Raw genomic sequence first — 20511 nt, forward strand, 5'->3', positions numbered from 1 at the left:
TTTGTTATTTAAACTAGTTAAAAAACAGTTTAAAAAAGTTCTGTCTTGGACGTCCGTGTGTCTGTATGTGCGGATCCTTTTTCTTGTTAACACGATAGCGACCGAAATACTTTACTAATCGAGTCTTTTTTTTTCTCTTACGCTTGAGTATGCTCAGGAATAGAACCCTTTCATTTTTCAGGGTCTGATTCGATGTGGTTTAATTGTTATTAAATAAACAAAAATAATTATTAAAAAAAAATTATGAGGCGTGCACTTTTGGATTTTCCAAACTATTTTAATATCGTATAATAAATGATAGTCCTTATATTAAAATTGCTAACTAATAGGAATTTTATTTTCAATATCAATTTCTTCGCCATACATTATTGTTGAATAGCTGTAGGCCTAAAGTTTTTATAAAATACCTCAGATCAAAGAAGATGAAAGTCATTGACTTTAGACTATTTGAAAGGAATATTTTACTAGAGTTTAGGTCAAAGTACTGAAATGTCCATTCATATAAATTAATTTTTTCTTTACATTTTAAAGCTTTACGTGTGTTTTGATGCGTCTCATAAGAATGTTTCCAAAATGAGTATATATGAGTAAGTCATTCTTTGTGATTTTAAATTTACATTATGTACGAAAAAAAAGGATTGAATTATTGATGATTCTACTGGAAATTCAGGTCTATGAAACTTATAGATAGAGATATATTTTAATGTAGCATACTTTATGGAAAAGTATCCATCCCGCACATTGCTAAAATGTGAGATAATAATTGCCTAAACTTTTTCGATCGTAACTCGCACGAAATTGCAGTAATTAACTAGTTCCTGTATAAAGTGGAAAAATCTCACAACAACCTTTTAAAGTGATTATTATTTTTAATTTATTCCATAAACATGTTTTAAAAGTTCAGAGCTTCCGGTTTCATCTATTCATTTTAAACTTTTATATAGCGTTCGAATTGCATTTAAAAATACTTCTACGCCAACATTTTTAAATTCATTCAACATGTGCGGTCATTGCTTCTCTATGCTTTAGTTTCGGGGCAAATTATGTGTTGTATAAGGCCGGCTACTCACGTACCTGCCGCAGGGGCAATATTGAAACAATCTTGGTTGGTCGGTGGTCGGAGCAATTTTTAGAGAACCACTTTCACCAAATCGCCCCTGCTTGCCTATACTCATCACAATTAATGAGCCAATTAAGGGTCTAATTCACATAATGCAGGTACGTGAGTAGCCGGTTTAAGAGAATAAATGTACTAATATTTACGTATGGTTTCGTAACAAATATCGCAGGTCACTATCCCACATTAGGTTGAGATATAGCGAGTCATTTTCTTACATTACCGTCTCCCATTTCTCGCGACGCTATTATCTTGTCACAGTCCAATATCGCCTACACTCAAATTACATACTTAGTGACGGACAATGTCCTTCGAGGCTACTCCATTTGCTTCTTCAACTAATTCAATCTAGCGCACATCCGAATATGAATAGATAATCCGTAACGCTATGTTTGCTCTTAGTATGTAATATTCTGAACAATAGAGATAGGTTTCAACTGTTAGATATCTTATGTAACTGGGAAGGTATTATTCTTTTAAGTCTATTGTCTGTAGTCTGAAACCAGAATTTAGTATTGAATCAAATCAATTTTATGTTTCGTTTATATGACACAAATATTAACTCCAACATGAACTCAGTAATAAATCAATCACTTTACATAATAGGTAGGTATTTTATTTCACGATCACGAAAATATTTATAAGTTTTTTATTTGCGATAATAGTAGTTATTAGTTAAAGGTTTGATCAAATCACTACTTTCTCTTTAACGGTATATTTTGTAAACTGATTAATTTTAAAATACTTATTTATGTTATTTTAGTTGGGTGTCGCATAAGATATATAATTTATCCAAATAAGCTCCATTTAGTGTTGAATTTTCAGTCTATATTACACAAATAGGTATACTGTTACAAACCATTATTACCTAATAAGTAAACGTGTCTTGTTATTTAGATTTCTATGGTAATAACGTGAAAGTTTTCACTCATTAACTCAGCTCTCTGATGAAAAATAAAAGTAATGAATCACAAGTATCTAAGACGGTCACAGTATAATAACGAATGGGTAGTTTAGGCAAATTAGCCATGTTTGCAGAAACCGAGCCCCACCGACCTCTACAAACATTGACTAACTTCCTTTATTGTTTGTATTCAGAACATGATTTGTGAGTTTGATGACACTTGATTAACGATATGACATTATTTAAACTTTTACACAGAAATATTGATTTAAAAATAATTTGCAACTTGTAAATAACTCGCTTCTTATATATTTGATATATTTAATACGAGTAATATAGGTTATTTTAATGGCCAAACAATCGGTAACAATACCATCTAGTTTAAATGCATATCATGTCATATAATATTTTATTTGTTCCGGATTGATTCAATAGTTTTTGTGCGGCCTAATTATGCAGCAAATTATACAAGTATGAAACAGAGTAACTCTTGTACTTACACTTTTAGTAGCATTGATCAACAACAATCTTTATGAGGTATATTTATATAAATAATTTAAATTTAGTAAGCAAAGTAAACAAAAACAGAAGCAAGAATAAACAAAAATAAGATAATTGAAACGTATTTATTCTAATAACGAAACAAGGAATACAGCCTTCATTGAAATAGTGAAAATTAATTTTGCAAAAGGAATATCAAACTTTACTCCTAAAGTTGATTTGCTTTTTTTCGGTCCCGCTGTCTTCGCTTATTGCTTTTCAGAAAATTCATTACGCTCGTACTTTCCTACAAGTGACATAAATGTTTCAGATCCATGTTTAATTACGAGAATCATTGTGACATTGGGAATGTTAGCATTCTTTATTTATTTAGGGCCGATTTTTCAATGCTTGGATAAAACTTATTCATCGAATAATGTATAAAACTACCATTTTAAAAACGTATTCCAATTGTCCGTATTTGTCAGTTTACGTGACATTTTAATATTATCGTGTTATACTTTATTAGATAAGTTTTATCCAAGCATTGAAAAATCGGCCGTGAGTGTTATTGAAAAGTCGACTCTGACTATTACCATTCTAAGAATATAATAAATGTAATGTAAATATTATGTTTTCTTTGAAGGATAAGTGTTTGTCTCTTTGATATAATATTTTTCTGTGAAATGTTTTCATTTATTGTACTCCTTCATTAACACTCTTCAAGTATTCGAAGAAAAACATAATTGTTTACTGTCTGACATTTTACAAACGTATAAAAAGAACACTATAAAGAAAAATAATTAATTATATTACAATTAATTAAAAATTTCAAGTTAAAATGGACAGCAGCTGGAAATAAAATATTTTCTTTGAGTATCTCCATTTTTCTCTTGAGCTCTGCATTACTCGTCCAATTAATTCTCAGTTTATTTACATCAACCTATTTTATGTACAATTTTAAGTAAACTCTACAATGTTAAATATATAAAATATTAATATTACCGATTTTATTATTTAAAAAAAATACCTGTATTTTTCTCAACTTTTTAACCGACTTCAAAAAAAAGGAGGAGGTTATCAATTCGGCCGGTATGTTTTTTTTTAATCTATATGTTGTATTATTTTAAAAGCGAAAGTTTGTAAGATGTATAGGGAAATTTTGTAGGGTGTATCGTATCTTAGTTACTCCTTCACGCGAAAATCACTGAAAGTATTTTAAAGATATTTATGTGATATAGCATATTTGCCAGAATAATATATAAGCTATATAATTAGTTGCTATTGCATATTTTTAACTAAGTACGTTGGTCAAAACTCTTTTGAATAAATAACAATAAGTTTGACATTGCTCTACTATTCATTTAAAATTACGAGTTCAACCTAAAATAGTAATTAAAACGACAACACGTGTAAAAAACAGTTGTAAAATTAAATTAACATTGCCTAGATGAGTTTGGTATTTTATTAAATCATTAACCCCGCCACGGGATCACGGCGTGTAATTAGGTGAATTGTGTACACAATTTAAATTATAATTTTACTTCTATATTATTTTAGGACTGTGTGTAATGTACGATATAATTACCTATTGTAGAGAAGGTTGAAGCATAATAGACAAGGTTTATTTATGCATTGATTCCGGCAACTCCTTGATTAGTCTTTTGGTATGTCATTGTTTAAAATGTACATTTGGTTTAAACGAAACATTAATATGGGTAACTATTATGTTTATATGTATTACATGAATAAAGTTCTATTGATTGAAATTAAGTTATAATTATTAATAATAATTATAACTTCATATTGTTATGATGTCCTATAATATTTATAATATTTATTTATTTATAATTTCCGTACATAAACTTCTACATGGTTTTTGTATTACGTTGTCAGTCATAAAAAAACAGCAAGTGGCGCAAACAGATCTCGAGGGAATGTGTATGACGCGGACGTTAACATTTTTTCAAACTTCACATACAAATGGTAGTATGAAAAATGTTTAAATAAAGAGAATCGGTTCGATTTTTTAACGAAAGATTTCATCTAAATTCGTTTAGTGGTTTTGCATGTAAAAATAACAAACATAATATGTAAATGTAACGTCTTTTTGATTTAAAAAACGAAGTGAAACTTAGAAACGTGTTAATATATTGTACTTTACACCTCAATTTATCGAGATCCACGAATCATAATTCATCAATTACGTCCGTTACATACCCTCATACTATCAGAAGCATAATTTACGTGACTATAGTAGTTTATAGTACTGCGTATTCTTACAATAAGCTCTTATCTGGGTCTGCAGTAAACAGTCGGGCATTTTGACTAATCCACTGTATGCAATGTTTCATCTATTATCATTAGCCTATTCACGGGTAAGCGCTCTCCTAGGATGGCCCAATGTAGTGGGTTAGGTTAATCTCCACATTCGAACAATGGAACAAGATGCCAAACGTTAATGTATAGCCGATATTCAGTTACAGATTTGACTTGTGATAAATAGATACACAGAATCAAGGGTTACGCCCTCTTTATATAGGTACCAGATTTTCTAAATTGTTTTGTATTATTTTAGTATGTATGTTATTATTAAACATACTATCAATTTTACTTCTATGTTTATTTATAATAATTTATAAACAAGTGTATAATTAAAACACATATCTAACTAGCTATAACAAAGTTAATATTTAATTAGGTAGCGTATATAACAATCCACATGAGTTAGGATTCGGATTGATGCTAAAATATTATTTACATCTGAATTTTCCATTGAAATCTGTAAAAATTAAATGCTTGACGACTAAATGTAAAATGAAATAATTTTACCTACAATATCAAATTGCAGAAAATAACGAATTTGAAATATCTGTAACGAAATAATGAAGCGCGGGCACAAAAATACTTATTGCTCAGTATTTGCGAGATTTATAACAATGGAATAGAATAAATGTTCCAGTTATGAAGTTATTGCGTTTAATAAAATAGTGTTTGTATTTAAGCGTCCCGATATTAAAATATGCTTAAGATTTCCCGCGATCCCCTTTTATTCCATTCATTAAATATTTGTGTTCATATTTTACGTATTTTCTTCGGTATTACGCCTCTTTAAAACTTTTGTCTTCGAGACATTTACGGTTATTGTTTTTGGTACTAATTTAGATATTTCATTGTTTTGTTTGCAGATGGCACAAGTTTTTCTCGGGAAATAATATAAAGACGTTTTTCATCGTCTCTTCCGATTCACACTGTGTCCTTTAATTAAAAATCCTATTAGCCTCTACAGATTCTTATTTATGCAATATAATAACAGATGCTCCTATTAAACACGACTGCATACTGCTTTGAATTGATCTTGTATAATTCTCGATGTATAATTTATTTCCATATAGAGTCGGAGTTTATAATCAAGAACCTTTATACATTGGCTTATTAATTAAATAAACCGTGTTGTTTTTTTGTGCTAAGCTAGGTGTAGGTAGGTAGGTAACTATTTTTTTATTAATTTGTACTGAATACGATTGTTTAAGTAGGAATACAAAAACTGAAATACGGATATTAACAAGTGCTGATACTTTTTACATTGTATTGCTTTATCATAGGTTTCTCATTTCATAAATATTTTGGTGCATCAATTGGACATAAAAAACTTTTTATTAGAACACAAAAGCTCATATCCGTATGCAGGCCTGAACAATATTATATACCGATATAATATTCTGTAATAAATCATTAAAAAATGTAAAATAACATGTTAGGAACACATACATATTTAAAACTTAAATATTTACATTTGTATCACCTCCGGGAAAAGGATTACTGACTCAGTATAAATATTTCATAGAGAATGTAATACCGCTATTCTGTTGGTATAAAGATGGAAAATAGGTTATCTTTTTTCAACCGACTTTCACGAGAGAAGGAAAATTTCACGTGCATTTTTTAGGTATTGTGTTGGATATATTGTTCGTGTGTTTTTATTTAATTGTACATGTACGTAGACTACAGGCCCATGTTGAAAAAATTATGGGTCATTTGATCCACCAGGTGACCTATCTAGAACGATATAAGAGCATAAAATAATAAGATTCAGCACTATGCCGTCACTTATAAGCTGTCCACCTGAGTGCAGATGAGAATTCGAAAGTACAGGTAGAGATTTTTTCCCCTTGTCTCCATGACTTTTGTACGGCGTTGCGGAATAATGGATTAAAAGCAGTATTGAAATAGTATGACACAGATGCCATACAAAAATGGTGGTCCACAAAGTCGGAATTTATTTTTATTTTCCGACAATTGCCGGGGTAAATTTGGTCATTTGATTTTGTACGGCATCTGTGTTTGTTTTTTTCATCATCTATTTCAATACTGCTTTTAATCCATTATTCCGCAACGCCGTACAAAAATCATGGAGACCAAGGGAATACAACTCTAAGAAAAGGTCTAATTCATCATTAAAAAATATACGTATGTATAGCTAGCAAAAATAGGTACTAACTGAATTTGGTATTCGTTGCCAAATAACATTAGATAGTCTCCTCCATAATTTGATACCGATTCTTATCGTTAACCTATACTGCAATTCACTAGCACATCTACTTTATAGTGGTTGATACTCATGCGGATAACTATGTGTGTGTGTGTGTGCAATCTGCATGTGTGTGCGTGTGTGTATTTGTGAATGTGTGCGTAGCTACATTAATGCAGTGTGCATGGAGACGACATAAACACAAGTTAGGTTGGCACTCGTGAATTGGAAGGACTACTAACTTTAGCGAAGTTAAGGTTTGTTTAAAGTATGTCCTTAGGTGGAAGTATGACCCTTCTAGCTTCTCCCGTGTCACTCAGGGAGATGTAACTATTTCCTAATGTTTGAACACAATAATTTATGTTTGTTTATTATTTAAGGCCTTGTTACAATGAAGAAATGTAAATAGTTAACAGGGTTTTATGCTCGTATGTTTAACAATGGCGTCGTAATGTTGAAGTCCAAATTTAGTCGCTGTATTACGATTTGCTATATTATAATTTTGCGACTAGAATGTTAACCTTCATAATTTAAAAGTTTCTGCAGTTTGCTATGACAAAAATAAGTATCTCCATTACATAGGAGGTAGAGGGGAGAGGTAAATCAAATTTCTTATATTGCATTTTCCGATTATATCTTATCGGTACCTACTCCTAAAAGATTAGATTATATTTTAGAGATACAACGACTCATTTACTCAATAATACAATTATGAGCAGATTTCGAATAATATACGTTTGTTTTCAGCAATAGCATCAGCACACAAGATCACACAGCTGAAGGTCCCTCTATACGCAGACCCGCGGCGAGCCGCAGAGCTCAGCTGCCACTTCCAGATGGATGACCAGAAGCTGCACTCTGTCAAATGGTACCGAGACATGCACGAGATATTCAGATATAACCCTTCGCAAAAGGCACGTATCTATTGTTCTTATAACTCCATGTAGAGGGAGGTCTATTGTATTTAGCAGGATAGCTCGACTTTCGATGGGATATTTTGCTTATTATGACATGGAGATAAAGGTTCATTGCATTTAGCAGGATAGTCCAACAGCTTTCGAGTGGAAAGTTATGTTGTTATTAAATTCCTACAAAAGCAATTAGATATTAACAATTTCAGTCGTAACATCAAACAATAACTATCAATACCTTTTACAATTTGAAATATCATTGAAAAGTTTTAGCTCATAAAGTCAGTGTGTAAAAGGCTGGTCAGATTGAATACGGTCAAAAGGAAAGGTTAATTTATTTAAAACAACTTTGGAAAGGAGTAATTAAAAAAGTTTCGACATGCTTGGTACATGTTGAAATGTTTTGTTCTTGTTTTTCTATATTATTGAAGAGATTAAAATCTATGTTCATACGTATTACAATAATTATTAATTAAAAAGCAATATCCTTATAAATTTAATCAATTTAGAGCGAACACTACAAAACTATTGTATCTACGTAATATACAAATTTGAACCTTTCTATTAAAAAAATTTAAACTCTATGTGTGCAAAATTTAAAATACTGCAAAATAATAGAGTGCTATCAGAACTGTAATATGCGCGTTCTATAGCACTGGTTCGAAGAACGTTCATATTTTATGAAATATATGAAGTAGTATGGTTGAATTTAATTATTTTATACAAGTATACCTTAGTTAGCTCTTGTTTAGGTGATCAACACGTAGGTATGTTATTAAGCGAAGGTGAAGTGGTATAATATATGCAAAATAATGCATCGAGAAACTGACGCCAGCTATAATAAAGCTTGTTTCATAAAGCTTTTATTATGTAAATGTGTGTAAATTACTGTGAAGTAAATGGTGAATGTGTTACGAAAATTGTATGTACTTGTGTTTATAATGGAAACGTATTAATGCTACTTGTTTAAATAAATATAACGCCTAAGATATCATAGCTTATTCTGAACGCTCACGAAATAAATATTAAAATCAATCATACATAGATGAATAATGTATTTCCAAGGCGTTATTTTCATAAGACAGATGTATATCTAAATATCAATTTTAATGCCCTTCATAAATTTAGATGAACTTAGCACAGTTACATATTATGGGCCTACATTTTAATGGAACACAGAACCTGTCTTTGAAGTCGCTTAATACAGATAATAAACTAATCAAGTATTTTTGTGAACAGCCGCCGATCCGACTTTTCAACGTCACGGGCATCATGGTGCAAGGCGGCGAGTGTCAAGTGGACTCCTGCATGGTTCGAGTGATGCCGCCACCCGTAGCCACCAGAGCTGCTTACAGCTGCGAAATATCGACCGAAGGCCCCAAGTTCCAGATCGCTCGACAAACTAAGCACATGACAGTTGTTGGTTAGTTTGCTTTGTCTTAGTTTGTTGTCACGATATGCGGGCGAAACTTGGGCACTACGCATCTATACGTGTTTAGCTACAACGCCATTTGGCGTAATTGGTTAACGATATACATCCACTAGCATAAAGCATATACCGTTATGCGAATATCGCCGTTGTAAGCAAAGCAAAAAGTATAAAATTGCACGATTGGGATGTAGAGAATGCCTTCAGGCCCCCAATGTACCGATTCACAAGCAAAATTCAGTGGCATTTACGATAATAGTGATTCTTTCCAATCTTCTGAAGAGAGAAATTCGTTCCCGTTTGCAAATCGGCTCAAAATATGATATACAGATATAGTGCGATTTGCAAATTGGTTTTCGGGTTTTTTGTAATCGGTTGAATACTATTTGCTATACTTTATTAATATATTCTCATCTGTAATTGACTGAACCAACTCTGTGGTATACGTATTTTAATTTCCAATTGAAACTAAAAAGCCATCCATTTCCAAATAAACTAAAAAGCCATCAATAAGGTCTTTTACAGTCAGTTCATCCTTTCCTTGAATTACACGTTCTATTGAGTAACCAACCTTAGAGAAATATAAAACTTTTTTCTGAAAATTTCAACCTCAGTTTCGAACTTCAGAAAAACTATAATTAATATTGTATTTTACAAAATAGGTAAGAATATTAAAACGCACCTGTGTGTAAGAAATACTATCTCAATATAAATTATTAAGTTTTACTAAAGTTCATATTTGCACCTGAACAAAGCAAAGTTTAATTAGATAAGAGCAACTAATAACATTACATCGTTGTAATATCCATATCTTAACTCGGCTCGAATATCTGCTAAAGTAAATTTAGCGTGATCAGGCTTGGTGGTTGTTGAAACTTTAATTACTTACATATTCTCGTAATACAATTTCAGGGCACTTTATGTTAACGTCCCTGTCGAGAATTATCTCCACCATTCAGCAATTTCCTCTTAATTTAGCTCATACAGTTTATAAACTTACGTCAAAGTCGGAAGATCTTACGGTGCTTTACATATTCAAAGCTATTTTCCTTCCAGCGATGCCGGACAAGGATCCAATTATAATCGGAGCTCCCAAATTAGTGAAACCGGGAGAACAAATTCTCCTCAATTGTACGTCAGACTACTCATTGCCGCCGTCGGATATAAATTGGTATATCGACAACGACATACAAAAGGTTTGTTAAACAAAAGTTCTATTAATTAAAAGTAATTTTCAGCTGTGAAAACTCCAATTTGTTTTACTGAATGGAAAATATTGCGATGTACACTTAAATGTGAACCGATTTATAACATCTAGTATCTGTCGATGCATTAAATTACTTTCTGAAACCTCATATGATCTCGATATTGCGCGTTTATTTTAAAAGCAGTTAAAACGAAGCAATATTAATTTAACGTGTCATGTAGAGGGCGTGTAATTACAGTGTATATTTATTTTGTAAATATAAAATAAACACATGTTCAATGTCGAATGGAACGTGATATTATAGCTGATATATGCTTGCAAATATGACGTAATCAAAGAGGATGTATGTAGACAGTTATGGCTTTGATGGGAAACTAGTACAAAGTTCTCGTAGTATCTACATGTCTATCTGCAAATCTCGTATCACAGAATGGCATGCACTCAAGAGATGGCCTAACTCGATTTAACTGTTTACTCTCATACTCCCTAATGGAATCAGGAATCTAATCTATTTGGATTAGGCACTATCAATTATAGCGATTGCGTTTCCCAGATTTATTGGGCAAATTGAAACAAATGAGCATTTAATAAGTTGCTAGCCCTTTTTGTTCGACATGGTAGAAGTGAGAGGATGTTTTTGTATTATTGGCATTGTTATTTAGAGGAACGAAAAAATAAGAAGTACATTTCAGATGAGGTTAGATTAATTTGCTCGAATGACTCCAAATTATTTTTTGATAGATTATGTTCTTATTGATTAACTTTTTGCTTCACATACTCGTTGGGTTTTCGATATAAATTCTATAACATCTTCGACATAAATATTAAAGCGACCGTTCCTTTGAGCAAATAATTTCAAAATTCTTAGCTTTTGCTTCATGTTAAAGCGAGAGCTAGGTTCAATTTCTTAAATCCCGTAAGTGAATGGGGATAAAACGAGGGTCTGGCTTTTAACACTGACATACTCCCGCTGGATCATATACAATGGAAAGCTAAGAAATTGGAATACCTTGCAACCTTAGAAATAAGACGCTGGCCCTTCAATATTATATACAGTATTATTATAGTATAATATTATCTGTTGTATTATTAAATCTTTTCGGTGTGGAGATTGGTAGATGGTTTTATTGTATAGGAATTTGTTTTAGAAAGCTGAAGAGAGTGAGAAATAAATATGTCTACTGGTACTGTACATTTGTACACACACATTGTGCGTGTACTTGCATATTACTCTACTATTAATCTGTGAATTACGTGTAATTTCTTAATAATAAAATAATAATAGTTTTTTATAATTAATAAATCAACTAACAATAATAAACAGAACAAAATAGAAGAATTTATTATAGCATACCTAATGTTAAAGGTTCTTTTATAATACTTGTTTATAATATTAAAGAACCTTCATATTATGAAGAGAAATAAAATGAAGACAACCACTTCAGAATATTATAACTTGTTTCAACAATGCTAAGATACGATAATACTATTTGTCAATGAATTACATCTAAGGAACATATATAACAGAGAATACCCACTCTGAATGGAGTTTCCAATGTTTTGTTTGCCGGTAGAGCTCATTGTTAAGAGACTTAGCATCCAAGCCACTCTAAATCTTCTCTAACGGCCTTAAAATACCTTATATATTACAACGGAATGCTCTTTCTTCCGCATTGGTACGAAAGTATTTAGTTTGCCTCTTGCGTTCATAATGGATGCAGTAAAACCTACTATATTTACGATTTTGATTAATGGATTAGTGTAAAGAATTAACTATTAAAAATATAGGTATGTTTTGAATGTCATGATTGCATATTTCATGTATTATAATATACCGACATAATATTAGTTCAGTATTATACAAAATTGCTGGCTTCACGTAGCATATATGTTTTGATGGAATAGAACCTATATTCAACTCCAGGTTTTTTTATGTTTCTATAGCTAATTCAACCAAATAAGTTCAGTCATTTTGTGCGTAGAACAGTAACAGACATCCGTAGCATAGTTGAACACGATAGGCGTCGCCAACTTTGTGACGCGCGCCGTACAATTTAATTAATTTTCCATTTCTGCATTTTTAAATCTAGTTAAATACTATTCTCTAGTTCACCCTAATTACATATAGAGTGCAAAAGTTTATTCACAACGAGCCATTGAACAGTGACGAAGTTTTACTCCGCCACACGAACAAATACAGTGTAAAATACACAATATTTTTATAAGTAGGTAAATGATATTTATGATTTTTAGGTCCGGCGTTTTTGAAAAGCTTAATTCTAAGGCGAATTAGATAAACCGCCACTTAAAACAACTATTTAGATATCAGTTACAAGTACAGGACGTTTGGAGCGATCTTGATAGCGGAGTCTTTGTTGAAATAAATTGAATGCTATTATGCGACTTGAGAGCGCGCCATTGGCTTGAATCTTTGAGCTCTGCTTCGATATTGCGTGAAATGAAAAGGAAGTAACGTGATGAAACTCCCGTCCGTTGATGCACGTATGGTTCTATTGCAATCTGTAAGCGAGTACTGTTTGGAATCGTGAAGTTTGCCTGATGAAAGCTCGACTTAACGTGCCTATGGAGGGATTTTTGCACGGAGATTTTTAAACGTGTTTGTGTGGATTGTAAGCCCGCTGAATGCTGAATATTATGTACAAGATAAATACGAACCTTCGCATGGTAAATGTAAAAAGAAACATATAAAATATTAAACAATTGTAATTGCAAAGTAAGTAATGCCAAAAAAGCCTTGATTAGTTAACTACATGAACATTTGTAATTTTATCACACGAAGTAAAGATTTAAATCATATAAACATTTAGAAATGTGCAAAAACTAACATACTTAATTTAAACATATTATGCATAAAATATTACATGCTCTCTACTAGCATATTTACCGCATATAAGATAAAATTAAAATTCAAAAAGTTGGTACATATTTCATGTAATAGTCCTTAGCCGGCACATACTCAGCGTTATCGATGACTGATAGCCACTTGATGTATGCATAACTCGACGGTTATGACATGTTTTTGAATGAGGTAACGTTGAAAATCGTGTGAAGATGAGTTAGGAGATTAGTCACTTGTCTTGTACGAACATTGGTTAGAAGTGGAGCTATATATTCTGGATTTAAGTCTGACGTTTTTAATATAATCCTGCTATATGAAAGCGGATTCGTTGTATGCTGCTATGTAAACCTTGTCTACATGTATTCGGATCCTTTGTCGTATTATTTTATAAATATATTTGAACTAATAACCCTCTAAATTTTGTTATTGCATGTGGGACATACGAAATACGAAAATAGCATCAAAATGAGTGTAATTTTCAATTTTGTTATTCTTTTAATAAATGCCTCTACCTAATAACATATGCTATTTATTATTGAAGTGAAACTTCTTTATCGGGGGTGGACAAAAATTTTGTGTAACATTTTTGCGTTACGTTACGCCGCGCGCGTGACATTTTTGCGTTACGCCGTACTCGTGACTATATACATGTTATATTAAAGTGATCAGCAAAATCAAAGGGTTTGTTTTAATTCTAATTCCAGTGAATTTATAAAAAAATAAATAAGTAATTAAATCTATTTTTCTAATACTTAGGTGTAATAATGGTATTTATTTTTCTAAGTTATTTATGATTAACCTCACTTTTTGATTGTATTTTTCAATACACTAACACGTGGGTGGAATTATGGTATCTATTTAATTTAATAATTTATATAATATAATATATATAATTATATTATTTATATTTACACACAATTACAATTTATTATACAGGGTGTACCAAAAAGTAGTGATGAACGGAAGCTGAGAGGTAGAGGACCTAGAGGGCTATCCGAATCACCCCCATGTATGTTATGCGATTTTTCGTATTTTCGGAGTTATGACGTTTTTTTTCAATTTTTCACCTATCGCCGAGTACGATGATATTTTCACTCATGCTGACGTCAATGATTGCGGAAGATGCTTGATTTTTTTTGTGTGCTTAGCTGAAAGATAGGCCAATTCAGTATGGTATCATTTACTATCGTTAGATCTTTGAATGGAATAAAAAAAAGAATTAAATGGCAAGAAAGATAAAATTACCCAATATGTTCACCACTTTAAGGGCCCGTAAAAAAATAAAATCACATAAAAAAAGTTTTCCGTTTGACTTTTAAAAACTTGCTCTATCTATCAGATAGCTACCCTGAAAATTTCATTTAATTATTCAGAAGGCTTCAATCGAAAAATTTAAATCTAAATGTGGTAAGTGCAAAAATTGAATTAACTTGATGATCATTAAAACCAATAAATAGGTGTTTAATTACCAGAATTTTTTAAAATAACCCCGCTGTTGCTCAATGCAAGTGCGACATCACCGTAAAAAGTTGTCTTTTAAATGTCTGAATGCCCTTTTATCATTTTTAATGGTTTCTTCTGCTACTATGAATTTCCGGGTTATTTCGTCCAAATTGTGGCATTTTCTCAAGTAGCCGAGGTCTTTTTAGTATTCCCATTGAAACAAATCAATGGGGTTTAGGTCGAGGGACCGTGGAGGCCAGGCTTTAAGGCAGGCATCACCGGCGCATGCGCAGGCTGCAACGACCAATCCATCTTTCAGGGTATCTTTGCCCTTTAGCCTGGCCTACACGGTCCCCGGACATAAACCCTATTGATTTTTTTCCTTGGGGATACTACAAAGACGAGAGACTGCCACAATTTGGACGAAATAACCCGGAAATTCATAGTAGCAGAAGAAACCATTAAAAATGATAAAAGGGCATTCAGACATTTAAAAGACAACTTTTTACGGTGATGTCGCACTTGCATTGAGCAACAGCGGGGTTATTTTAAAAAATTCTGGTAATTAAACACCTATTTATTGGTTTTAATGATCATCAAGTTAATTCAATTTTTGCACTTACCACATTTAGATTTAAATTTTTCGATTGAAGCCTTCTGAATAATTAAATGAAATTTTCAGGGTAGCTATCTGAAGCGACGAGCATCTTAGGTTAACTTTTGAACTACCGCACGAGCCAAGCGAGCGAAGAGAGCGAGTCGCGGCAGTGGCCAGCGTAAATATTCAAATAGGTAGCGAGGAGCGAAGCGACGAGTATCTTAAGTTAACTTTTGAACTACCGCACGAGCCGAGCGAGCGAAGCGAGCGAGTTGCAGCAGCAGCCGGTGTAAATATGTAAATAGGTAGCGAGGAGCGAAGCGACGAGCATCTTAGGTTAACTTTTGAACTACCGCACGAGCCGAGCGAGCGAAGCGAGCGAATTGCAGCAGCGGCCGGTGTAAATATTTAAGTTGGTAGCGACGAGCGTGTGACTAACGTATTTCTTTAATATTGTATATCGTAAATTATTTTTTGAAAAATAAGGACATAAAGAAGTTTCACTTCTTACGTGTGTACTCTAGTACACGCACACATTTTTTTCTGTTTTACAGTTAACTATAATCTAATATGTATACAGCCAGAGCCATGGCACCGTACGGAGCTGAGCGCGCCGCAGCCGGGGGGTCTACGCGCATCATGGCGAGTGCTACGCGTGTCCGTCCCGCCGGCGGAGAGCGGAGCGTTACGCGTGCGATGCGAAGCGATCCTCATGGTCGAGCCACCGGTCGTGCGCGACACTTCGGCGATTATAACGCTGTATTCGCGTACCCAATTGTCGAAATATGTGTCGAATAGAGGTATGTACATGCCGAATATGTTGATAGAATAGCTAGCTAGAAAAAAAACAAAAGCAGGTACGTATTTTCAGAGCTTTAATGTGTTATTCTGATACACAAACTGCAGTCTGATACACAAACTGCATATAATATGCAGCAGTATTATCATAATCCGTTCAGTAGTATACGCGTGAAAGAGTAAGTAACAAACATCAATACTTTCTCATTTCATAATTTCTAGTTTATTATATTATATTAGTAGGCAGAACCCCCTTAGTGGTGAAGCTAGATAAACTGAAGTAAATTGATGTATTTGAACCCCCGAGTGTCATTGAAGCCTGTTGAAAACATATTCTACAGAATATCAAAGGAAACCTAACTATTACGAAGTAAATTTCTTCGCGTAATAAACTCTTTTACATGTCTACGTTCCATTCAAATATAAATATGACCAAATTGGAAATACAAAAATAGAGAAGTTATTTAGATTTGAATTACATAAAAAGTAACATTGGTGAATATAAAAAGGAAATTTATGCTGGAAATTTACAAACTTACATTTTTTCACGAAGTTTGGAAAAAGGGCTCTGATTTTATAACTTCATTTCCACAAGTGAATTTCAACGAAGTGAACTATTTTACGTTTGTCACATTACGTAAGATTTAGAGCTAACGAAATATATTTAAAAAAAACTTTAAAGCGGACGAATAAATCGTTATAAACGTTACAATTCATATATTATTAATTCCATAGTTTTAAGAACTTAACCACTGGGATAATACACAATTATTATTAATAATAAATCCATAAGTAAATCCATAAGTTTTTAATTTCGCATCAACCAAACACACGACAACGTCAAAGAAATAGTCGTACCGCTATCAAGCGGATGTCTTAATTTATTATGAATGGAGCGTCTATTCACTTGTAATGCAGTAGCATTGAACGCTAGATGGCCACTTAATAGCTCTTAATTAAAGGACGGAAACATACGGTTGCGCTTGTGCACGTCCGCCGGCTAAGTTTTTTGCGATAAGCGCCGTGAAGTAGCATCGAGAATGTTCCTATGAATATTATGTTGTATTACATCCTTTTTAGTAAAAACGAAGTTAGCTTTTAATTAAGGATGTAAGGTTAGATTCGACTGGAAATTGTCCTGAAATATAAAGGCTCGTAGGTACTAACAGTAGAAAAGGTTGTTGTTTTTCTTTTCTTGTGTTGAAATTACTTTTAGTTTACGATTAGAAAATTCTAGAGAACAATATTTATATTGTTAAATATATAGTAACGTTTAATGACTTTCTGAGTTACTATAAATACTAATTAAATAAGCTACAGCACTTGAGAGAATAGAAGTTTTTTTATAGTCCACACAGAGTTAAAGTGTACACATTAGATACATTGCATAATGCATTAAAACTATACTCTTTGTCCATTCAAAAGAAATTAAAACCCTTAATTACCATATATATATAAAACTACTAGCTGTTGCCCGCGACTTCGTCCGCGATTACGTCGTTTTAGGTCATTCGTCGTTTAAAAAAAATACGTGACACTTTATTTTTGAATGTTCTTAATTGTCTCTTATAAAATTTAACTACATTAAAACCAAAACCTGGTAAACCGCCACATGAGACTACTTCATACCGGCCGATCTCTCTGCTACCGATCATGTCAAAATTATTTGAAAAACTTTTCTTGAAACGGTTAAAATCCATAATCGAGGAAAGAAACTTAATTCCTGAGTACCAATTTGGATTCAGAGAACGCCATTCTACAATAGATCAAGTACATAGGATAACCAATATAATTGAAAAGGCTCTAGAAGAAAGAAAAGTTTGCTCCACGGTATTTTTGGATGTGGCGCAAGCATTTGATAAAGTATGGCACGAAGGGCTTATATACAAACTAAGAAATATGCTCCCAAAACAGTTTGCTGACATCTTAGAGTCTTACTTATCACAACGTATGTTTAGAGTAAGACAAGATGATGCATATTCAGAGCTTAAGCCTATAAAAGCTGGAGTACCGCAAGGAAGTGTCCTGGGTCCTATTCTGTACTTGTTGTACACTTGCGATATTCCTGAGTTAGAGAACAACACCATTGCAACATTTGCGGATGACACAGCTATAATGGCTACAGGTGACACTCATGAAGAAGCAGTAGAAAAAGTTCAGACAGCTGTTAATACGATCTTTGACTGGACGAAAAAATGGAGAGTAAAACTCAATGAGTCTAAATCTATTCACATAGACTTCACAAACAAAAAGCCAAATTATCATCCGGTATACATAAATAATCATGTAATACCTTATCAAAATACAGCGAAATACCTGGGTATGACTCTAGACGTAAAGCTTCGCTGGAAGGCTCATGTCAAAAAGAAACGCGAGGAGCTAGAGCTTCGCTATAAGGCTATGTACTGGCTAATTGGCAAGCATTCTACACTTTCAAAGCAAAACAAATTACTCTTGTATAAACAAGTCCTTATGCCTTTGTGGACTTATGGTAGTCAGCTTTGGGGCTGTACCAAACAAAGTAATATCACCATCATACAACGATTCCAAAATAAAGTGCTGAGAGAGATCGTGAATGCTCCCTGGTACATTAGAAATGACGACCTACATCGGGACCTTAAAGTAGATCTCGTCACGGACATAATTAAAAAAAACGCCGAAGCTCACGAACGCAGACTTCACCATCATGTGAACGTCGAGGCTATCCAGCTCCTTGACAACACGGACATAGTGAGAAGACTAAAAAGGACAAAACCTTTTGAGTTAGTTTAGTGAAGTGTCAGTGTAATATAGTGAGTGCTATTCATAAAGAACACATGAACAAAGTGTCTTCGCCTTAAATAGAGACATTAAGAAAAGTGTTAATGGACACATTCTTAGACATACTATACCTAGCAAATTAAGTTAGATTTATATTACTCATTAGCCTATAGTAAAGGGCTAGATCGTAATTTTCAATAATGATACCTTAGGTTCATTATTTTAGGTAAAAAAAAAAAAAAAAAAAAAAATTAAAATTGAACACTGAAAATCTTAAAATCGGAGAAAATTGAAAATCTGAGGAAAACATGAAGGAATGTGATTTAAATTCTACATTACTTAGTATTTCAAATAATAATCTAAATTAAATGTAGATTAACAGTTTGAGCGCACCGTTATAGAATATGTACCTAAGTATTAAATTACGTTAGTTTACATAGTAACAAAACAAAAACACGATGACTTTCTTTCGCGCTCGGTACCACAAACTAAGCATGTTAATGGTACGTGGCCCGCGTCACTTGACCCCCCGCGAGTTCCCCTCCTTTGCTATGCGAAAATACATTCGTCGCCCTGCTGTAGGAAAAATTGTAATACTGTGGCCTGGGCGTTATACAACTCGGTTACAATATCTGTGGACCTCGCTGGAATGCGGAGCCCCTTCCCGTTCCCCTTTACCTCCCCGCGCTCGCCCGCGGGCGCGTCATTACGGCTCAATTTCGTTGCGTTCGCGACGTGACGTCATCGAAGCCAGGTCCACAGATATTGTAACCGGGTTGTACACGCCCAGGGAGTTCCTGAGTGCCGATAGACATTTATAACAATCTTATATTAATATCACCATCTTGAGGAAAAGCTTCTAATGTCGATTTAAAACTGCATACATACGAATAAACCTGATGAAACATGTTCTAAAATTGTGAAATGAGTTCAGTTTTAAATTCGAGAAATATTGATAATTCTTGTATTCGACTATTCGTTGTAGTCGAATACAAAATATATTTAAAGAAACTTAGGTTGGCCTTCAGGCAAAAGGGATCCTATCAAATGGTAAACTTGACCTTGTATCTTAAAAGTAAGCATGAAAGGACCTTCTGATAATTGTTGAGCACCAAAGGATCATTTGAAACGCACTACTATAAGAGCGAATATTGTCTAAGAACTGTTTAGATTGCACGTCATGTTCCTCTAAAAGTAGTGATTTCAAAGGTTCCGGTGTATCTTCAAACGAAAGCCGACTCCTTACTCCACTTTAAAGCATTACAAAAATAACATACTACGTTAATATCGCCTATACAGAAGATGATCTGTAATCAATTGTGAGGTTATAAGAAAACCCACTTTTATATTTGTCGGACCCCACCACCGAATTCGTAGATTGATCTTCTATGTTTACCTCTAAGTCATTAAGACTATGCGAAATCTGTCTGCAGTAAGAGGGGCCTCTCGCTATTCGTCCGTTTCCAGAGACCG

At 33.2% G+C, this 20511-nt stretch overlaps 1 protein-coding gene across 1 annotated transcript in view; it reads left to right on the forward strand.

Annotated features, from left to right (window-relative positions):
• Nucleotides 1-20511, forward strand: part of LOC149906585 (uncharacterized) — a 46719-nt gene that overhangs the window by 21102 nt on the left and 5106 nt on the right. Inside the window, exons 2-5 of the mRNA XM_090104276.1 lie at nucleotides 7780-7946; nucleotides 9183-9366; nucleotides 10429-10568; nucleotides 16061-16280. Coding sequence (XP_089960402.1) covers nucleotides 7780-7946; nucleotides 9183-9366; nucleotides 10429-10568; nucleotides 16061-16280 — 711 coding nt within the window. The remainder of the gene's footprint in view (nucleotides 1-7779; nucleotides 7947-9182; nucleotides 9367-10428; nucleotides 10569-16060; nucleotides 16281-20511) is intronic.

The sequence above is a fragment of the Colias eurytheme genome, chromosome 8 (assembly GCF_061535395.1).
Source record: "Colias eurytheme isolate Ceu_HAF_F1 chromosome 8, ilColEury1 Martin Lab GWU primary, whole genome shotgun sequence".
Lineage (NCBI taxonomy): Eukaryota > Metazoa > Arthropoda > Insecta > Lepidoptera > Pieridae > Colias > Colias eurytheme.